This window comes from Histomonas meleagridis (assembly GCF_020186115.1).
Source record: "Histomonas meleagridis strain 2922-C6/04-10x chromosome Unknown contig_204, whole genome shotgun sequence".
In the NCBI taxonomy this organism is placed as follows: Eukaryota; Parabasalia; order Tritrichomonadida; family Dientamoebidae; genus Histomonas; species Histomonas meleagridis.
Window position 1 is genome coordinate 244,485 of NW_027150808.1, and position 16,504 is coordinate 260,988.

The 16,504-nt window shown below is 31.2% G+C and overlaps 8 protein-coding genes across 8 annotated transcripts; 4 read left to right on the plus strand and 4 right to left on the minus strand.

Annotated features, from left to right (window-relative positions):
* Positions 1 to 138: 138 nt before the first annotated feature.
* GO595_003510 (ribosomal protein L6) lies at positions 139 to 708 on the plus strand (the record flags this gene model as incomplete). The annotated part of the gene is made up of 1 exon (XM_067916539.1): positions 139 to 708. One exon carries the CDS (start codon positions 139 to 141, stop codon positions 706 to 708), a length of 570 nt encoding a protein of 189 aa, XP_067776367.1.
* A 78-nt stretch (positions 709 to 786) lies between these two features.
* GO595_003511 (DnaJ domain containing protein) lies at positions 787 to 1,695 on the plus strand (the record flags this gene model as incomplete). Its single annotated transcript, XM_067916540.1, has 1 exon — positions 787 to 1,695. One exon carries the CDS (start codon positions 787 to 789, stop codon positions 1,693 to 1,695), a length of 909 nt encoding a protein of 302 aa, XP_067776368.1.
* Positions 1,696 to 4,334: 2,639 nt separating this feature from the next.
* Positions 4,335 to 5,198, plus strand: GO595_003512 (uncharacterized protein; the record flags this gene model as incomplete). The annotated part of the gene is made up of 1 exon (XM_067916541.1): positions 4,335 to 5,198. One exon carries the CDS (start codon positions 4,335 to 4,337, stop codon positions 5,196 to 5,198), a length of 864 nt encoding a protein of 287 aa, XP_067776369.1.
* A 90-nt stretch (positions 5,199 to 5,288) lies between these two features.
* On the minus strand, positions 5,289 to 5,798 carry GO595_003513 (tesmin/TSO1-like CXC domain-containing protein; the record flags this gene model as incomplete). Its single annotated transcript, XM_067916542.1, has 1 exon — positions 5,289 to 5,798. One exon carries the CDS (start codon positions 5,796 to 5,798, stop codon positions 5,289 to 5,291), a length of 510 nt encoding a protein of 169 aa, XP_067776370.1.
* Positions 5,799 to 6,401: 603 nt separating this feature from the next.
* Positions 6,402 to 7,370, minus strand: GO595_003514 (Exostosin family protein; the record flags this gene model as incomplete). Its single annotated transcript, XM_067916543.1, has 1 exon — positions 6,402 to 7,370. One exon carries the CDS (start codon positions 7,368 to 7,370, stop codon positions 6,402 to 6,404), a length of 969 nt encoding a protein of 322 aa, XP_067776371.1.
* A 328-nt stretch (positions 7,371 to 7,698) lies between these two features.
* GO595_003515 (enolase family protein) lies at positions 7,699 to 9,135 on the plus strand (the record flags this gene model as incomplete). Its single annotated transcript, XM_067916544.1, has 1 exon — positions 7,699 to 9,135. The coding sequence occupies one exon, from the start codon at positions 7,699 to 7,701 to the stop codon at positions 9,133 to 9,135; it is 1,437 nt and encodes a 478-aa protein (XP_067776372.1).
* A 2,492-nt stretch (positions 9,136 to 11,627) lies between these two features.
* GO595_003516 (Histone H2A) lies at positions 11,628 to 12,029 on the minus strand (the record flags this gene model as incomplete). Its single annotated transcript, XM_067916546.1, has 1 exon — positions 11,628 to 12,029. One exon carries the CDS (start codon positions 12,027 to 12,029, stop codon positions 11,628 to 11,630), a length of 402 nt encoding a protein of 133 aa, XP_067776373.1.
* A 975-nt stretch (positions 12,030 to 13,004) lies between these two features.
* GO595_003517 (uncharacterized protein) lies at positions 13,005 to 13,766 on the minus strand (the record flags this gene model as incomplete). Its single annotated transcript, XM_067916547.1, has 1 exon — positions 13,005 to 13,766. The coding sequence occupies one exon, from the start codon at positions 13,764 to 13,766 to the stop codon at positions 13,005 to 13,007; it is 762 nt and encodes a 253-aa protein (XP_067776374.1).
* Positions 13,767 to 16,504: the final 2,738 nt, after the last annotated feature.

Genomic DNA, 16,504 nt, shown 5'->3' on the forward strand with positions numbered 1-16,504 from the left:
AAGAAGTTTTCTTTTATACCAACACTTAAAGTAACTGAATATTTAACTGGATAAAGTTTGTTTAGATAGTAGAAATTTGGGGCGCCTCATAATTAACGTTCTTTCGGTTAATGCGGTTTGGTCGACCTTTTACGACTCATGCCACGCCCTGTTTTGCACCAAGATCACCTTAAAATTGAAGATGATGTCCAAGTCACAATTAAGTCCGGCGTTGTTACAGTAACTGGTCCTCGTGGAACTCTTACTCGTGACCTTTCACATCTTAAACTTGATATCGAATACAACGAAGAAGAAAAGACAGTTTTGGCTCGCTGCTGGTTTGGAAACCGTAAGCTTGTTGCACGTATTGGAACACTTTTCGGACACATCAAAAATATGGTCACAGGTGTTACAAAAGGATATCGCTACAAGATGAGATTTGTTACAGCACACTTCCCAATCAAGCACTCCATTGGTGATAACAAAGATTCTTTCAGCTTCACTCACTTTATGGGTCAACGTGAAAAGAAATCTGTTACTGCTCCAGAAGGTGTTAAGATCATGGATAGTCCCAACCAAAAGGAAGAAATCTGGATTGAAGGAAACGACATTGACAAGGTTTCTTTAGTTTGCGCTCAAATCCACCAACACACACACATCCACAACAAAGATCTTCGTAAGTTCCTTGATGGTATTTACATCTCTGAGAAGACACATATCGTTGAGTAAGTAGAGCAAGCATGGCGACTAAAATAAGTAAAACATTTGGTTCATTTCACTTAACATTTCACAAAAACTGACAAATTAATGTTTTGGTTCATATTTTCTATTTCCATTCTAAACTCCGGAACATCGCGTGATTTTTATGAAGCACTTGGATTGAAACATGATTGCACAGATAGGGAAATCGAGAAATCATATATGAGATTATCTCGAAAATATCATCCAGATAAAAATAAAGGAGACTCAAAAGCAATAAACAAATACAATGACATCAATGATGCATATAGTACACTTCGTGATGCAAATAAAAGAAGAATTTATGATTTATGGGGTGAACAAGGTGTTCTTGTCTATGAAACACAAGGAAAAGATAGTTTAGAGAAGAACAATGAAGATGAGCTTACATCACAAGTAACCCGAAAAGGCAAGACAATTCGTGTAATATATTATGCAGATCTTTTGGATTTCCATGAAGGAAAAACGCACGAAATCTCAATTACAAGAAGCACAATGTGTAGATGTCCAGAATCCGGCTATTTCTGCGAGAAATGCCGAGGAAAGCCAACAACCCAAGAAAACGTCACTTTGGTGTTAACCATTGAAAAAGGAACAGAAGAAGGAACTGTTGTTACATTTAGTAATTCTGGTGATACTAGTGAAAGTAATGCACCTGGTGATATTGAAGTAGCATTATTTAGTCGCAAGCATCCTGTTTTTCGCCGTGATGGTTCTAATCTGCATATGAACATTAACATTACACTTAAAGAAATGTTAATTGGATTCAAGAGAAAAGTTACGGGAATCGATGGAGATGAAATAGAGATTAAATCTGAGATGATGAACGGAGATGAAATTGTAATTAAGGAAAAAGGAATGTCAAAATACATGTTTCCAGGCGAAAGAGGAGATTTAATTGTACACGTTGTCGTGATGTGGCCGAAAAATTTAGCAGATGAAGATAGAAAGAAACTTGCCGATGCATTTAAGAATTAATTTGTTAATAATAAAAATGACTAAAGATTTAAAATTGAATCAAAGTGAGGTCAAGAATTTGTTTTTAAAGTGAAAACTATGAACAAAATCCTGAAACTCATAAATTTGTTAATTAATGATTAAATCAAAGTGGAATTGATATTAATATATTGTTTCCGTATAAACATTCAGAGTACCATTCAAAGTATAAAATTAATATTTATATAGAAAAATTATCATATGACTTTATTCAAGAAAAAAATAAGACTAATATCAATATATCATTCAAATCAAGTTTTTTACAATTTTATTTTATCAAATCAGAAACGTGATTTTTATAATTTTTAGTAATATATAATGATATCACATAATTTAACAAATCTTTTTAATATTTCGAAAGTAATTTGCTTTTATAATAATATCCGCTTTGCATAAATTATGAAACTTGTTAAATTTCATGAAAATTTATGATAAGATTAGATAGGAGAAATGACACAGAAAAAAACAAGTGAATAATATTTTTAAATTGTGCCGAAGGAAAAAATCAAATCCAATGTTATATAAGAAGATTATTGATTTTCAATTAGTTCATATTCAAATTTGAATGAAAAAACGAATAAAAATCACACAAACAACTCGTATCGTCCTTAAACGTTTTGAAAGAAAAATCGATTTTCAAGGAAACCTTTAACAAACTATTATGGTTACGCAGAATAACATATAATTTTTCAAAAATTTCTCTCGAAATCGAATTGGCTGAAAGCATTAATAAATTCGAATTAGATACAGAAAGCACATTATTCATGAATTGTGACTAAAATTGTTCCACTTTGTATCTTTAAAATTTATCAATAGTTTCCAACCATTTACACAATATTTGAATGAACGCATAATATTTTAACTTTTTATTTCATTTTCATAATAAAATAAGTGATTTGTACAAATTGATGTTTTTGTTTTTCAAAGCTTTATTTAAAAGTGAAACCCCCCACCTTCAAAATACGAAGCAGTTGTGTATATACATGTTTAAACCCATGTGCATATTGGTTAAGTTCATATGAATCTAAGGTATTTTGCAATAAGAAACCAATACAACATTCATGCACATACAAAGCCGATGAATTTTTCCAAATTTAAAATGATATCATATGATTTTTATTTTTCATAAAATCCACAAAAGAGCAAATACGTAAACTTAACATTGTTAATGTGTGAATTAAAATGAAAAAATTAACTTCACGCCAGAAACAAATATTTTTCGTGAACCAGAGTGCTAAAAAAATAATTTAATATGTTGTGCATATTTTTTTTGGTTTTTTATCTTTAGGAGATCTCATTCTGATTAAAGTAGAAAACATTACATAGATATTTATGTTTTCCTTAGCAGAAGTTTCAAAGAAGTTTGCCCCAAATTTTTTTGCAAGTACTTTACCTTGAAATTGAGATATTATCCTTTGATCTTCGAGATCACACTTGTTTCCACATATAACAAGTGGTATTTGATTTCCTCTTTCTTTAGCAATATCTGTACATAGAAGTTCTGCATTTTCGAACGAGTAGGGATTATCTATCGAATACATTACGATAAAACCATTAGCTTCCGAAAACATCTTTTTCCTTAACGCAAGAAATTCGTCGCTTCAGCCTTATAAAAGGAAAGTTTTGTATTTACATTATCAACTAATAAAGTATGCTCATATATAGGATCATCAATTAATGGATAATAATTAATAATAGGATCAAAAACATCATATTTAAGTTTTCTTAGGATTGATCTTGCGCCAGATGCACCTTGTCCACGAATGACAACTCGATATTCCTCCATGACGTCATAATGGCTTTTTAAGTTGCTGGAAAAAAGTTGGTGTAACTAATGAATGCACTTAGTAAAATGAAATTTTTTAAAAATTAAAATTCTTTTGAATTCAAATCATATCAATTCTAATTTCACAGACTTCAACAATTAAATAAAGATCAAATTTATTGAATAAACAAAAATTGTTCAAGCAATTTCACTACCATTTATCAATTCCATTTAACGCATTATTTGCATTACTTCCTATTTGAAACAACTTATTTTAATCTTCTTTGAAATCATTTGCAAATGGATCTTCTCCATCCAATATTATTATAATTTCCAAATGTTTATGTTGGCATCGTTTGGAGCTTCATTTTGAGATATTATTGTATAGAAATCAGAATAATAACTAAAATAAAATGAGTATTCGATAATTTTATAATCTTAAACAATAAGTTGAGTTTGAATGTTTATGCATAAAAAGAACCAAAATATGAAACTGATAATGAAATGGAATGAGTTGAATAAATTATTAAAGTTTTAGAGAATGTTAATGAATGAGTTAAAGAGTGTATACTATTGAAATATGTTGCGCTACTTAAATGTGAATATGTTTGGATGTGAAAATACGATTTCCCCACAATTTTCACTATAAAAATCACTTACCAAGTAATTTCACGGTTTGTTATAGCAATCTATTTGCATCCCGAATTACATACTTCGATATTGAACGTGCTTGATTATTTAAGTTTTTCAAAAAAATTTAAAGTACGTTTGATATCAGAGAACGTTTAAACAATGGATTTTAAATTCAAACAAAGATAGGGAAAACGATCTTGACCACGAGCTTCAAAATTTCTCGATGGGAAAGAATCACCGCAAGGAAAAGAGAATCAGGCAAGTTGGAGAATCTGCATTAAAGAGTGAGATTCTTCGTAATCAAGAAAAAGTTCCTGAAATTCTTCCAGATTCTGCATTATTTGCGGAATCAATTGAAAAACCAAAGAAAAAAAAGAAGATAATACTACACCCACGCCCAGAACCCCAACCTAAGCTCAAGCCTGCTGAAGAATACTATGATATTTGGGCATCAGCACCAACAAAATCAACAAAACCTCAGAAAAAAAACACTAAAAAAGAATATTCAGTTCCATCATCAATGTCATATCGTTCCAAAGAACTAGTTAATCCAGAAATTGAAAAGATTCGCAAACAACAAGAAGAAGAAGCTAATGGAATTCAATCTACTATCACTAACATTCAATACATTGGTGATTCTGGGATTGGTGACACTCTTGAAGGTGATGTTTCAAATGGTCCTCTAATAGACATTCCTGCACCAAATCCTCCACAGAGAAAACCCAAGAGATTGCTTAACATGCCCGTGCCAAAATATTTACCAGATGAACAAAAAGCGAAAATTAAGAGAGAAATTCGTGAAAACTTCAAATTGCTTCGCCAAGAAAAGGAAGAAGAGCTTGTTCCAGAATTTGAAAGGACAAAAGAAACAGCTGAAGAGATCAACAAAAGAATGGAAGAATTAGCCAATAGGCCAAAGAAAGAAAAAGAACATGTTGATGGAATTCTTAATTTCATTGCTGATGAACCTTCCCTTGAGATGGAGAAGCTTCCACAAAACTTAAGCGAAGTTCAAGCAGACCAAAGACCTCTTGCAAGGCTTCAAAGATCATTTGAAATCAGAAGAAAAGTGGCACTCCATGAATAATTGTCAGACGATCATTTTGGACTCAATACGCATCGTTCTATCGAAAAAATTTTCTAGAGACTTTTATAAAAATTTACAAAAAAAAAATAATTATTTTGGTGGCTGTGGTATGGATGTATGACTGAGTATTGTTTGAAGTACATTTTCAAACTCTTGGATAATTTGGTTTTCGGCCTTTTCTTCAAATTCAGCATCTGCATTGTTACTTTGACCTTCATTTCCAGCAGAGACAATTGTACGAATAGCTTGGTTAATAACTTCTGGTACTAAAACTTTGGATAGTTTTGTTTCCCGTGGTTCAATTTGGAATTGTTCAGAATCAACAGAAGAATTAAGCATTGCAAAATTGCAAATTGAAGAATATTCCTCTTGTGTTAATGATTCTTCTGTTGTAAATACACCCGGAGTTTGGGAGAGAATCTGTTCAATACAAGCCATTCTTTCAACAGCATATTGTTCACAATTTCTACATGAGGTACATTTACAATCTTTTCCACACAACCCTCCTCTTTTAAAACATGGGCAGCCCAACATCAAGCAATTACCGCCTGTGCAGTTGCATCCTACTGTTTCATTTTGTTGTGCAGCTGCATTCGTCATTTTTATTGGAAAATTTAACGTACATTGAATTTCAATAGAATTTTTTGGAATTGAATATTTAAACGGGGTTCCAGGTTCACCATCCCAATCTCAAATGAAATTTTTTACGACCCAGACCAAAAATCAGTCATATTTTTACAGGCAACATTTAATGTATATCAAAATATTTTTATTTTTCATATATCTTTTTGTTTCAAATCAGAAAGATTACACTGATGGTAATGCGGCCTTTAAAAAATTCAAAAGAAAATCATCGTTCCATTCTGAAAAAGTCGTCGTTGAATTGGATTTCTGAAAAAAAAAAAATCGAACAACAATTCCAAATTCATAACATTTCCCTTATATTTTAAAGGAACACACTTTTCTTTCTTAGATAAAATCAAAACTTTCACATTCGAATTAAGCCAAAAGAAAGTTCAAATTTTTCAAAGTGTTATTCGAAAGTGCATCAAAAATATTTGATGATAACTTTCTTCAGCATTAAATTTCCTGCTATTCGTGTAATTTGTACATTTTTTGCACATGATTTCAAGTGCCTTATTTGGTCCAATTTGTAAATGATTTTATATCAAAATAATGATTTTTTACACATCTATATGTTCACTAATTAAACTGTTCGTGGTACATATACCTTATATATAGCATCCACGTGAAGGCCCAAAAAGCTTCCCCAACCACAGGCGGTGAGCCCAACCTGAATCTGAAAGTTTTTGCCGCCAACTTCAGCTCATTCCTCATTTCCTGAATTCTTTCCTGGGAGAAGCTCTCGAGGATTTCGGCCATTTGCGTTACGTTTTCCTCTGGGATTCTCAACGAAAATTTCGAATAGTCCAATAAGAGATCTGCAAATGGCGGAACTGCCTCATTCGATATGATCACTGGTATACATCCGAAGTAAGTTGCATCGAAAAACCGCTTTGGAAATGGTAAATCTCCACCTGGACATATGCAAAAATCAGAGTTTTGCATATGTTTCGGTAAGCTTGCGACTGTTTCGACGATTTGGTTCGTGTACCGGTTGAACATTACCAAGTTTCCTCTTTTAAGTTTCCGCATTTGATTCGAGATTTCAGTTCTGATCACTTTGTTACCCTTACTGGAAATGGTATACGTCTGTGCTATGAACGCAGTGTGTTTGCGAGGAATATTCCATTGGACTTGATCAAATGGATATTCTGGAAAATATGATACAAACGGAACAATAATATTCCGTTGTCCATGCCAACTTTGCCACGATATCCATGACTGTGGGTTCGGACTGGCGATGATGAAGTTGTCAGATGTGACTGATTGACGAAGTGGACAATTTCCATATGGAGTTTCGAAGCCAGTAACCATAATATGGTCTGCACCATTATGACGGTCATACCATGGTCCTATGGATCGTAGTTCTTTGATTAAGTCAGTAACATTTTGAAGTTTTTCATTGAAGATACATGCAAAAGTATATATTGGGACATAGAAAAAATCTGCTTCTTCCGGATCATTGGTTATTATTGGTGAGAGAAGAAGTTCGCGATGTAATTCAATCTCGACAAAAAATTGAAATTCTCGACTGTTTGGATAATACATTTCATTTTTGACGCGTTCATTGTCTGGATGCCATCTGTTGGATATGTTATAACAATATATTTTGATAGGAGGAAAAGAATCTCCAAATAGTTCATTTGAATTTTTCATTTTGTTGTTATATAATGTTGTCAGTAATCCTTGATAATCATATCGGGGATAACTAATTAGAAATAATACTGTTATTACACAAAAGCATGTTGCAAATAATGACTTTTGTTTCATGTAATAAATCGACGATCATTTTCCTCAGAATAAAGTTTGCTTTGGGCCACCCCATTGTGTAAAGCACTTAAAAACCGGAGGTATTTCATAAATAAACGGTTTCTAAATGGGGGATGAAGAAACAAAAAAATGTTTGAAGGCAATTGATTATGTAAAAGAACATTGTATCGAACAAAAAATAGAACAGTTCATAGGACAAGTTGTTCATGAACGTCCTTCTGATCCATTTGGTGTTTTTGCAAATCAATTTGCAAGTCAATCAAAACAACCAACAATTACTTGCTTAAAAGCAAGAGAAGTAATAGTTTCTACAGGAGGACCAAGTTTATGTGTTGAAGTATATGCAAATGTTCTTGGACAAAATAATTTGGTTGGAAAATCAGTTGCACCAGTAGGAATTTCTGTTTCAATACAAGAACAAAAACCACTTGTAGACTCTCATTCCTCTCGTTATTTTGGACTAGGAATTCAAAATACATTTTCTTTGGTTGATCTTGTTTCTAAACATCTTCAACAAAAAGAATTTACTGACATTGTTAAATTCGACAACATGGTTAAGAAATGTCTTGAAGATAAAACAGGAATTTCAAATGTTCTTACAGCAATTTCTTTTTCACTTGCGAAAGCATCTTCTTACATTATGCAAAAGCCTCTTTTCCTTTATCTTTATGAATCTTTTTTTCCATTACAATCAGCTGATAATTTCATCATTCCAACACCAATTTTTACTGTATTTGAAGGAGGAAAACATTCAGAAGATTCACCAATACCTTTTGAATCTGTTAACATCATTCCTAAAAGCGGAATTTCGTTTGCTGAGCAACTTCGTATTTGTTCAGAAGTTTCGCATCAATTAAAACATAAAATCTTCGCAAACGGTCGCCACTTTTCTATCGGCAAAATGGGGGGCCTTGTTTATCGTAATGATATTTCCACATCTCTTTCAATCCTTGAAGAAGCTATTACAGAATCCGGTTATAAGCCTGGCATTGACATCACAATAAGCATTGATTGTGCAGCATCAACTTTTTATCTTTCAGATATTGATACACCATGTTATCAAATAATTGAAAATAATTTAACATCTGCGCAACTTATTCAATTTTATATTGATTTAATGACGAAACATCCATCAATATCAATGATTAATGATGGGATTAGTGATGTTGATAACTTAGGATGGGATTTAATGCGAGATGCCTTAATTGGTAAAGTAAAACTTTTCGGCGGCGATGTATATTCATCGCAATCAACACTTGCGCGTAAAGGATTAAAAAAGAAATGGACAGACGGAATCTTAATTCAGCCTCTTCAAGTCGGCTGTCTTTCGGACGCCGCTGACACTGCAATTTTGTTTAAGCAAAGAGGAAAATTGGTTTGCGTCGGAAGAAGGTGTGGAGAAACTTGCGAAAGTTTAATTGCTGATTTTGCAGTTGCAATACAAAGCGAATATTTGATGGCAGGAGGAGCCTTTTCTGCTGATGGGACAGCAAAATATAACCAAATGTTGCGTATTGAGGAATATATTAAGAAAGAAATGTAATGTTATTGTAAATAAATTTTGTGTTTTTTCTTTGAAAATGTCTGAGAATAAATTCGTTTTTTCATTGAAACGAAAAATATTTCAATGTAATGTTTTATGTCACAGATTAATTTTATTTTTGTTGTTCATTATATATTTTTCATCAATTTATTTTTTTTTAAGTGAAACTAAAAATATTTCAATTTAATGTTTTACGTCACAAATTAATTTTATTTTAGTTGTTCATAATATATGTTAATCCTCAACCATTAGTTACAAAATTTAGTACACATACAAATGCATCAAATCTTTCTTATTCATGCAGTAATTTTGCTATTTTTATCCAAAATGAAGAAAAGAACATTTAAATTTGGAATTTTTTTCTCCTGAGAAAAATCAATTTTCACTTCTAAACATAGTAAGCATTGGCATAATAATTCCACAAAATAAAGTGAATTATTATAAGAACAAGCTGTTAATGTACATCTCATATGAGATATATCTATTATTCAGTCTGATTTGCTTCTTTTGAATAAAATTTTTTTATCTCAACTTAAGAACAAAAGATAACTCTATTTACTTTTTATTAGAAGCTCTTTCCGTTTCGTATCATATCAGCAAACTTTTTGTAGATCATATTTCCGCCTTTCACAACATCATATTCGAATAATTCGTACAGTTGCACTCTTTTCCCACTCTCACTCGGCACAACAATCACAGGCAAATGATACGGCTCATACATTCTTCTTATTGATCGAATTGTGGTCCAAAGTTTTGACTTGAAGTCACTTTTCACATCCAAAATCTCAAATGACGTGTAATCCGAAGGCCGCTCATATCCAATTTCATTTCTCCACTCATCTTTAGTCACATCGACGCCAACGTACACGTATATAGTGCTTTCATACAAAATTAAAAGTATTGATAAATTAGAAAATAATGATTGTGAAATAAAATCAGGAACTCGCATGACAGGCAAAATCTGGACTGCAAATGGTCGGAATGATAACATGGAATGTATGGTGCGCCTTTGAGTAATTGATGGGAAATGAACTAAATATCTTAAAGAATATGGAACAGTAATAGAATTTTGATCAAGAGTTTGCGTAACAATTTCGGAAAATATTTCTCTATGTTCCCCAAGTGCAATAAGCATGTTGGGTAAAGATGTTTCATAAAGAAAAGATTTGAGGCCGATACGGGATTTGAATTGCGTCGTAAAGCAAAAAGTGCGATCGTTCGATTCAATTATGATTTGAATGGGTGTTGATGGGGAAGAAGAAACAATTGGCATTTGATCAAATATGAGATGATAGCCAGGGAACAGAAGTGAATGCTCTGGGATTGTAATAAATTTGTTGGAATAACGAATTGATGAATTATATACTTCACATAATTGTTCCATGGAAATGGATTCGGAATTAGGAAGAAAGAAGCCTCCTGTTTGATAGCAACAGGCATTACATTCACAGTTGATTCTGTTAGATGATAAAATAGAAATTGTGATGTTGGGATTATCAAAAGCTGATAAACATTTGTGTGGTTGACTATTCACAATGACTATGTTCACATGGCTCTGAAGTGGTTGTATCATTTGGATTAATTTATCAAGGATTTCGTTCAAATTTACTTTATTAGAAAAAACAATAGGAAAATGTGGTAATTTTTGGTGAACATCTTTCATTATGGAACTCGGAGGTATTTCCGTGTCAATGAGATGGAGATGTGTAAGGATTTTCCCTGATTTGTGTAGAACAATAAAATGTTCATTACCAAATGAAAATAATATATAGGGATAAGGAAAGTGTTCAAGTGAGTCATAAAAATAATCAGATGGATTTCCTAATGCCAAAAAGAGAAATAAAGGTTGTGAAATTTCAGAATTAGGAAAAGAGTAAAATGTAGGCTGATACTCAAAATTTGAGCAAAAACAGCATTGTGGATATTCTGGTGGAATATAAGATCCGCACTTTTGACATTTTTGTGGTGCATTATCTAATTGTGTGATTTTAGGATGGAAAATATCGCAAAAAATCGGGAAATTCAAGTTTTTTATTCCCTTTTCTGGGTTTTGTAATAAGTATTTTGATAATGGTAAAATTGGTAATTCAGATGAAAAACATTGTGGTTCTTTTAAAATTGGAACTGCTGATCCTTGAATTTGAAACGAAGTTCCCACCCTATCGAATCCTATTATAACATCGGCTCCCTCTTGAGGTTCAAGGTGGGGTCGAAACTCCATTTTAAAATGAAATCTTTGTTTAAACTTTTTCAATTATACGATAATGTTTTCAATGAAAAAACCGCGTAATCGTAGGCTGACTTGAGCGTTACCGTTTGCTGGACAAGAACATGATATCCATGGATATTCCCAATCTCATTCATAGATAGATTTTATTTGTCATTGGGTTTTCATGAATGATATTAATAACCAATCAAGTTTATTAATTATGATAATTTAAAAACGCATAAACAAAAAAGAAAATGATTTCGGCAAAAAAGAAATAGTTTACTTATTCTTCCTTCTTCTTGGTTTGTCCGAGAAGAACTTTATGAATGTGTGGAACAACACCTGCTGATGCAATTGTAATGTTGGAAAGAAGTTGGTTCAATTCTTCATCATTACGAATTGCAAGCATGATATGACGCGGTGAAATTCTTGTCTTCTTGTTATCACGTGCTGCATTTCCTGCAAGTTCAAGAACTTCGACTGTAAGATATTCAAGAACTGCTGCCATGAAAACTGGGGCGCCTGCACCAACACGATCTCCATAACGACCTTCACGAAGGAAACGATGAAGACGTCCAACAGGGAATTGAAGTCCTGCACGGCTTGATCTTGTCTTTGGATGAGAACGTTCTCCATCAACTGCTGTCTTTGTAGCTGTTTTCTTGACACCTTTCTTTGCTGGCATAATGAAATTATGAAGTTACTTTTATCCCGCCATTATCCCAATTAAAGGCGCCATTTTGATTTTAGAGCATCTTAAAATATTGTTGGAGTAAAACGGCATTTCAGAAAAAATTAAAGTTAAAGTTAAATATGGCGCCATATTTGAGTAGGCACTGAAACATAATTCAATAAGTCTGCCATATTTAAGAGCTATCGTTGTCACATTTGAATGATATCATGGTATTTCTAAACGTCTCTAATTGAAATTAACGTCTTCTCCGACTTTTGATTCAAAAGTGCTGTGACGTTTTTTTGAGGTTTGCAAACATGATATGTATTGCTTTTTTAAAGAGGGGGTCTCATGCTGATACTTATGTTGAGTTTTTAGGTTTAATTGAAGAAAACGAAATTAATGTTAGTTTTATTATTTATATTTTTTAATGTTTTTAGGTTTTTTGCAATGATTTGGAAATTATTTTTTTCATTTTGGACGGCACTTATAAAAGCATCTAGAATTCGTCATGTTGATTAACAATATTGTTAAATTACTTCTTTAACATAAAGAAGTTGATATTAATGAAAAAGATAATGATTTATTCATTTAACAAATTTTTGCCTTAAGTTTTTGGAATGAATTTTTAATATTTAATACTGTACTTCATGCAGCAATTGCAAATGTTGTCTAGACATGGGACTTTCTTTTGTTTGATTTTGCAATTGCAATAATTATAATAATAACTATAAGAAATTCAATACTAACCCCAATGAGAATTTCGTCAATATTTTGTTCTTCGTTTAAAGAATATATTGTTAATATAATTAGTTGATGAACCAAACATCGAAGAGTTAAAGTATTAGTAAAAGTAATTTTAGAGTAATTGTATGTGTACAAATTCAGCAAACTCGATTAAAACCGAAAATTTTATATTATTTACGAACGTAAACTATATAAAACTATTTAAAAAGTGAAACAAACAAACATTGTCAAAATAAACATTTACATATGCGGTTCTCCTGCTTCTTCTTCGGGCTCCTGTTGCTGGTTCATATCAGAGTTTAACAAGCGCTTTCCCCACTTAAATTCTCTGTTTTCTGTTATTTGGAATTTGTCAGAATAAACATCATATGAAAGAATTCCTTCACCAGGAGAAGTTTTAGAACAACGAAGTTTCATGAAAGGTGCTGTTTCAAATGATTGCCATATGTCAAAGTCACCGATGTCTTGGAAAACAACAATAACTGAAACTCCATATGATGAAACAAATTTTTCGATCATTGATTTGAAAACCCATCTTTTGGATTTTGTAAATTCACTTGTCTTTTCATCAATCCAAAAGGAAGAGTTGAATCCATCAATAAAAATTGCACGAATAAGTTCTTGATTATCATCATCATGATATTGTAGTAAATGTTCTATATGAAGAAGATTAAAAAGAATTTCTTCACTACTTCTGCACTGTGCGAAAATGATTCTTGACATGTCTATTTGTTTGATTTTCATCAAGTCAAATGGAAATTTATAATCGCAATCAAGCCAAACAATATTTGTTGCAGAAGATTTTATTGCTAAAAAATCAGATGCAATTTCAACTGCTAAGGTTGTTTTATATGATTGAGGATGCCCAGTTATATGAAATATTCTTGGATTATGAAATGGACCATTTGGCAAAAAACCATCTAATAAAGGAACTGAAAATGAAGGGTGAGGCGCTTGATTTAATGCAAAAAAGGATGTTGCTGAGCAATCAGCAAAATTCATGAATTTAAAATTTTAAAAAGAGAATTCACTTGTAAACTATTCAATAAAAAATAAATGTGAACAAAACAAATGAAATTTATTGCCACATTATTCTTCCTATTCTTCACAAATCAGATACATGAAACAAAAACAAATAGATGGATTATTTCATTACCTATGAATTTTTGCTAATCAATTGATTTGAATATTCAAAATTAAAAAAAGTGAAAAAAAAATTCTTTAAAAACATCAATTTGAAATCCCGCTCCAAAAATTTCCTAGTTTCGCGTTTGAATTTTTCCCTTTAGTTCAATTAATTTTGGTTCAAGAACAGCCCAATTGGAGTCAAACCATTGGAGAAGTGCTCCGTTATTTTTTCTTGTTGAGTTTGGTAGAGGTACGTTTGTTGCTTGACTGAGTTTATCTGCTTCATATCGAAGATCTGGGATTTTGATTTTAATTCCAATTTTCTCAAAAATTTTTTCCTTTGTGTTTTTGAGTTGTGGTTTAAATTCTGGATTTATAAGCGAAAGTTTTGGTCGATTTTTTTTGACTATTTCTGGATCAATTTTATTGATAATTGAATGGAGCTCTGTAATTACCACCTCCAAGTCACGTGGGTTTTCTTGGACGTGTGCCTGAATCTGAGACATCAAATGGAGGATGGTGTTTTCGACTTCACTTGTCATTTTTGCACAATCTTTTTGAATTATTTACAAAATGGTTTATTAACGTTTTTTATAGCGGCAAAAATTTTAGTAAAATTTACTAAAACAAATTTTTATTATAATTAATTTGCTAAAATTCCAATTTAAAATAAGAAAATGCAACAAAATATTTGATTAAACTGTGAATATTTATACAATTTTGAATAAAAAATCAGTTCTATTTTCTTTAAATAAATAAATCTCATCAGCAAAAACAGAGAAATTATAAAAAATCAAATTCATTAATGATTTATTCAAGATACAAAAGATCATCACTTAGATTCTTCTGATTATTTTTCCTTCTAATTAAGATTACCACCACTATCACCACTATTACTATTACTACCACTGGTATACACACTCCCAGTGCAATTGCGAGGGTATTACTCCTCTCATCTTCTTTTTTAGGTATACACCTCTCTATTATATCCCATGTCACATCCAAGCTACCGAAGTAGAATCCCTTATAATAATCATTTACCATCATCACATTCACAAATGTTTCTTCGAATGCATTTGCGGATACATTTGGCTCATTTGTACCATTATAATAAGCGCAACTTAAATGACTATTGAAGAATGCGTAATCATCTATTAACGTTATCGAAGACGGTAAAATAACATTATGGAATTGAGTACAGCCCATGAATGCATATTTACCAATTACTTTTACATTATTCCCAAAGTTCACTATTTTAATATACGATTCAGCAAATGCTCCGTTACTTATAATGTTAACATTATCATTCATATTTATCGTTATTAAATTATAACATCTAAAGAATGAACATTCGCCAATTATTTTAAGTTTATTTGGTACATCATATATAGTATTAGTTTTACCATTTGTATAACTTATGATTTGAGTGATCTCTTTATCATAAAGAATTCCATCATTATTATAATTGGAATAATATTTGTTGTTTGATGGGACTTCAATTGTTTGTAACTTTTCACAATCGCCAAATGTCATATTACCAATTTTATTAACATTATCTCCGATTTTAACTGTTTCTAATTCATCACAATAACAAAATGCATTATCATCAATTAAAACTGAATCTGGAATAATAACGTTAACAATTGAACAACCACTAAATGAATATTTACCAATTGTTTTAACATTATTTCCGATATTAATTGATGTTAATTTCGAACAACAATAAAATGCATAATCTTCAATTGTGATGACGAAACTTGGAATATTATATTTCGCATTTAAATTAAATGGATAACAAATGATTGATGTTCGATTTTTATTACATAAAATTCCATCGTTATTATAATTGGAATAATATTTATTATTAGATGATACTTCAATAGTATGAAGTTCCTCACAATAAGAAAATGAATTAATTCCAATGAATTTAACATTTTCACCAATAGTAAATGTCTCAAGTTTAGTATAATAAAATGCATATTTGCCAATAATTTCAAGTTTTTCTGGTATATTAATATTACTTAATGGTGTAAAGTAAAATGAATAATTTCCAATTTTTGTTACGTTTTCCCCAATTTTAACTGTTCTTAAATAGGAACAATCAAAAAATATATCATCAGAAATTAATGTTATCGAATTTGGGAATGTGAATTCAAAAAATACATTGAGCAAATGCATAAATTCCAATTTCAGTAATGTTTTCACCAACATTAATTGATTTTAAAGAAGAGCATTGATAAAATACACAGTTTCGAATTGCTTTAATGTTATTACTTAATTTAATCGATGGTAAATTAGAACATGCATAAAATGAATAATCATCAATTTCAGTAATTAAATTTGGTTAAATATGGGCAATAACATAATACATATTTACCAAGTTTAACAACTGAATTTGGAAATGTAATATTCTTTAAATCATAACAAAAATAAGATGCATAATCACCAATTGTTTCAACATTATTACCAATATTAATCACTATTAAATATGTACAACTTCGAAACGCTGAGTTTCCAATTGTTATAACTGAATTTGGTATCGAAATTGTTTGTAATCCATAACATTGACGAAATGCTGAGTTTCCTATTGATGTAATTTGATTTCCAAGTTG